At 36.4% G+C, this 5440-nt stretch overlaps 2 protein-coding genes across 2 annotated transcripts; both read right to left on the bottom strand.

Annotated features, from left to right (window-relative positions):
* Positions 1 to 2: 2 nt before the first annotated feature.
* Positions 3 to 3656, bottom strand: TM35_000301300 (subtilisin-like serine peptidase; the record flags this gene model as incomplete). Its single annotated transcript, XM_029028453.1, has 1 exon — positions 3 to 3656. A coding segment is annotated over one exon (3654 nt), but the record flags the coding sequence as incomplete, so codon positions are not given.
* Positions 3657 to 4276: 620 nt separating this feature from the next.
* On the bottom strand, positions 4277 to 5155 carry TM35_000301290 (nucleoside-diphosphate kinase; the record flags this gene model as incomplete). Its single annotated transcript, XM_029028452.1, has 1 exon — positions 4277 to 5155. One exon carries the CDS (start codon positions 5153 to 5155, stop codon positions 4277 to 4279), a length of 879 nt encoding a protein of 292 aa, XP_028880155.1.
* Positions 5156 to 5440: the final 285 nt, after the last annotated feature.

Genomic DNA, 5440 nt, shown 5'->3' with positions numbered 1-5440 from the left:
TTATTATTATTATTATTATTATTATTATTATTATTATTATTATTATTATTATTATTATTATTATTATTATTATTATTACTATTATTATTACTATTATTCCTGTGTTGTAATGATCTATTTAATGGCCACTGAAGTACACCTGCTGTATTCATTGGCCCAAAGTAATGTTGTCTCCATACATGTTCCTCATTAGATGTTGAAAGTACCAACTCTCCATCCACAATACGTTTTGTAGACAACTGCAGGAAACCCTGACTGAGATCACGTAAAAGTATATTTAACGAAGGCACATGACATGTACCCTTTAAACGATATGAGATATTTATACAATCTTTCACCGCATTATTAGCAGTCATATTAGAAGAAGTATTATTATTATTATTATTATTATCCGTAGGGTTCATATCACGCATTATATCTTCATTATACCAATCACTAATAATAATAAGATGAAGTTGATGATACCGCACAGCGTGAGAAATAATAAATCGCTCATTCTCCAATAATGGAAGTTCAGGATCTAATAGTAATAACATTCCTACACTACGGTAATAACGTTCAAGAACTTGCTGCCGTTGTTGTTGTTGTTGCTGCTGGAATATCATGAGAGTATCATTTATATGAGGAGAGAATGGTAAGGGATGCAGAAGTGGAATCTCTACAAAGAGTTTCATCACACGACGCATGTAAAGTAATAATAAAACCATATTTGTATGTGGATGATCACTATCTTGTTCAAATAAGGTGTGACTTCTTCTTCTTCTTCTTCGTCTTCTTCTTCCTCTTTGAAAGTGTTTCTTCTCCTGTTGTGATGATGTTTGTGTTTGTGTAGATATACGGATATCATCATTGAGTATAGAGCCCGGTGGGTAAAACCACTGATGAGTGACATCCAACACCAGACGCTGAGCCCGTGGTGGCCGTGGAACAACAGGGATTTTAAAGGGAACCGTGATATTACAACCAAACACATTTAATCCCTTTTTCTTATTACTATTATTACTATTATTATTATTATTATTATTATTATTATTATTATTATTATTATTATTATTAACTTGGAGAGTGGTTTCACAGGTAAATCGTACCATCACATATCCTTCTACCACTACAAGATCATAGTGTTTGAAAACTCTCTCAGTTGACTTCACATGCAATGATTCTTTAGAGGATGAGTTGAAATATACAGAAGAGGCATTCGATGGTGAATAGGCAAATAATGAAAGCCAACCACTATACCCTTCCAACATAGATGAAGCCTCTGCTCGTAAAGATAAGAGTTGCTCCACAATATTTACCTCAATATCGCCTACTCCACAATAGCGACTATTTTCCTTATTATTATTATTATTATTATTATTACAAACTCCTTTTCCACCTGTAATGACTACAATTGGAGTAAAAGTGTCGAGTTGGGCATTAGGGCATTGTGGAGAATAGAGACTCACATTAAATACAACAGGTGTTGCGGAAGGAAATAACGGTTGTTCACAGTAGGGCCAATTCATAAGACAAAAATCTTTTAATAGAGAGGACTCCTTATCATCATTATGAATATGATGTTTACTAGTGGCATCTATTTCTTTAGGAAAAGCAAACCCTTCTAATAATCGCAGGGATAATAATTCTTCTTTTTCTTTTTGTTGATAATTTTCAATCCATGCGAGTGCACACTTTGGACATGCCTCACCGGCTCCTTGACTAACACGACTAAACTGCAAAATATTACGATAATGCATAAGTGTCTCAGTCATGGTAATCCCATCATAATGGTTAAATGGAATATTTCCCCAAGGTCCAGTAGTATAGAATTTTTTCTTTTTTTCTTCTTCTTTTTCGTTTTCTCGACGTAGGGCTTTAAACATAAGATCCATAATAGATGCACTCGGTTGTAATTCAATCGCTGTTTCCATTAATATTCGTTTAATCACAGCTATATTAATAATGTGTGAATTCTTGTTTACATCTCTTATAGCCTCAATACAGAGTGCCACCATTCCAGCCACCAGCGGTGCAGCTACACTAGTACCATGCGATGTACGCAACTCCAATACACCATCACTATCACTATCATCATTATCATTATCAATATCGGTATAATTAGAATAGTGTTTATTATTTTTATTAGGATAATGATAAGAATTATTCTTATTATTCTTCTTCTTCTTCTTCTTCTTCTTCTTATTATTATTATTATTATTATTATTATTATTATCCATACCACGACCTACGCCAAGTACATGTTCCCCAAGGGCAATGAGATCAGGCCGGACACGACCCGCACCAAATGGCAACTCCCACACACTCGGTCCTCTACCAGAGAATGTAGACACCCAACGTATTTCTTCTTTCATTCCTTCTCTTTCTTTTTGTGTATTGGTATAATTTGTATGGAAAGATATACTTTTTGCAAGTGTGCCGAGGGCTCCAACGGCGAGTACTGTATTTTGATCAGCAGGGTTCTGCACAGATCCCAACATTGGCCCACTATTACCCGCTGCGGCCACTACTATTATGCCGTTTGCGGTGAGTTGTGTAATAGCGTCTGTGAAGATAATATCATTATAGTCATGTCCACCAAAAGAAAGACTGACGATATCAGCACGCCATTGAAGAGCCGCGTTAAGGGCGGCAACACACCATAATGTGCGGGAAATAGAATTATGATCAAAAACACGCATCATGTGAATATCCGCATTAGGTGCTATACCATAATAGTGTACATGTGGAGATGGTAATTCCTCCTCTCTCTCTTCTGTAGTAGTATTAGTGTTTACAGTGGATTTATTCCATGAGGTGTTTGTTGCTCCTATAGATGAATGTTGAGTGAATGAAAAATTACCGGCCATTACAGAAACACTGAAGGTGCCGTGAGAGTCCTGACGGTTCGCACACGGTACATTTGGTACAAAACTCGTGCATAGACAGAGTGGTGTGGTTTCCACGGTGTTTGAACTCTCATTACTTTCTTTCCTCGTACTGTTATTATTATTATTATTATTATTATTATTATTCTGTGGGTGCTGGGTGTGCATAGATGAGGGACAAAACAATGGGTCCAATCCACTATCGAGTAGAGCTATACGTACACCTTTACCCGTCCATCGTGTAGTTAATGGTAATCTAAAATACCGTCGTGGATACCATTGTCGCTGTCGTGATGAGAATAATATATTATCAGGTTTTCGTTGTTGTTGTTGTTGTTGTAGTGAAGCGAGTACGCGTTGTTTAGATAACACCATATCTTTAACAATACGAATAACAGAAATACGTCCAATGTGAGGAAGAATAAAAGAAATATTATGAAGTCTCTCTTGTAGATGGAATGTCTGATGATGACAAGGCCAAAGCTTCACAACACGAACAACAACAAAGTCTTGCCATACTTCTGTCGGAAAACGATTAAAGTATAGACGTACATTTGTATAATTATAAAGATCATTTTTTTTTCTTTTTCCATCTAACCATAAGAATGAAAATCGTTCTTGTTGAATACCAATACTGGCGGCGGCTGCAGTTTGGGCATCCGGGCTAAGATATGCATTGAGAAAAAGAATATACGATGCATCTCGAGAGGGTAAAGCCCATACATTGCACATCAGTAATAGTAACAATGATAACGTCATGTGTAGAGACAGACTATAGAATTGTACCATTGATGTTGAAGAAAGTAGCACTTCACGTACATCTCATTCTACTTTTCCATATTATTAATAAATGGTAATATAAAGAAAAGAAAAAAAAAAAAACAATGGAAAAGATGAAGAAAAATATTATTAAATAAATGAGATGAAATAAACAACTGTGAGGTTTTCTCTCTCTCTCTTTCTTTCTCTCTTCGTCAGCAAAGGTGACCATTGCATCATGTGCAACGTTTAGTGAGAAAGAAAAAAATAAATCCATATACTATATATATATATATATACTTCTCATATAGATATATATGTACGTGTAAACTTCTATACATCAGAAACATAGAAAATGAGGGGGATAACAATTTCATTACTTCCACCCTTTATTCATTTTCTCTCGTTTCCCCCTCAAACTACGCCGCAAAACACACACACACACACACAACGACCATCACAAATACAAATACAAACACACACCGAGAGAGAAAAAAAAAAAAAAAACATAAAGGAGAAAACAAAAAAAAAAAAAAAAAAAACATAAAGGAGAAAACAAAAAAAAAAAACAAATAAACAACAAACATAGTGGTAATAGCATACCTCTTCTAAATAATATATATATATATATATATATATCTTCCATTCACTTAGTTCGAGTCATCTACGGCAGATGTTGAGATCAGTGGTGGTGCTCGTGTATTGGTATTCAACAGCCTCTCCGCTAACCATCGGATGGGATTTGCCGGCTTTGCCTTTGAGAGCTCCACAAGTGCTGGAATGAGTGCCCCCTTCAACTGCGCCTGCACGTACTCCTGCGAGGCGGCATCGTTTGGCACATCATGAACCAACATACGTGGAAATAACAGCTGGACAACTTGTTTAGCGGCCACATCGGTTGCATTGCAGAATAATGGACAGGGAATTAATAATAATGGTTGTTGTTGTTGTTGGTCGGAGGATTCACTTTCATCTCCCAATACTCCTCGTTCCTGTAATTCCAACAGCAGATCGGTGTAATCATCATCGGCGAAGAGACGATCAAGAAAGTTGAGGAGTTCTTGATGACAATCACGATGGGCGAGGACGTACAAATAGACATGACCGACGAGTTCTTGCGGTCCGGCGGGTACTGCAGTGGCGTGTGTGTGTGTAAACATTCTCCGCGTACTATTATTATTATTATTATTATTATTACTGTGATTATTATTAGTATTGCTGCTGTTGTTATTATGATTCTCTGCATTTTGTTGATGTTCTCCTTCTTGTGTGGATGATGTCTGTTCCTCTACGGTGTTGGATGTGGAGGGTGGAGTGGCAATGCCGTTGAGGAATGCCGTGCGGTCGAGTTGAATGGCAATTGTGTCGGCGAGTTCGTCATTTACGCGGCGGAACTCTTCGTGGATGATAATAAATCCGGCCTCATGTAGTTTATATTTCGTCAAGGCCAATAGTTCTGGTTGTTTGGCGTACTGCGGCCGTACAAAGAGGGCCGCCTTTGTCACCACACCATTCAGTGCAGATACCATCTCTCTTTTTTCTGTTTCTTTCTCTTTTCTTTCTTTCTTTCTTCCTTTCTACACTGTATTTCTATCTATCTATAAATATAGATATATATATAAAGATAGATATCTTTTATTATTATCTTTTCTTCTTCTTCTACGGTGTACTGGGGCTATTTTTGATATATATATATATATATATATAGATGATTAAGGGAAGAAAGAAAAAAAAAGGACATAAAAGGGAAGAGTAACGAATCAATTCAAAGGAAGAATAGTGAATTGATAGTCATACAACGAAACAAAAAAAAA

Source organism: Trypanosoma theileri (assembly GCF_002087225.1).
Source record: "Trypanosoma theileri isolate Edinburgh chromosome Unknown TM35_Tth_30_V1, whole genome shotgun sequence".
NCBI classification, from domain to species: Eukaryota; Euglenozoa; class Kinetoplastea; order Trypanosomatida; family Trypanosomatidae; genus Trypanosoma; species Trypanosoma theileri.
The sequence above is the reverse complement of the archived record's forward strand: the minus strand, read 5'-3'. Positions and strand labels throughout refer to the sequence as shown.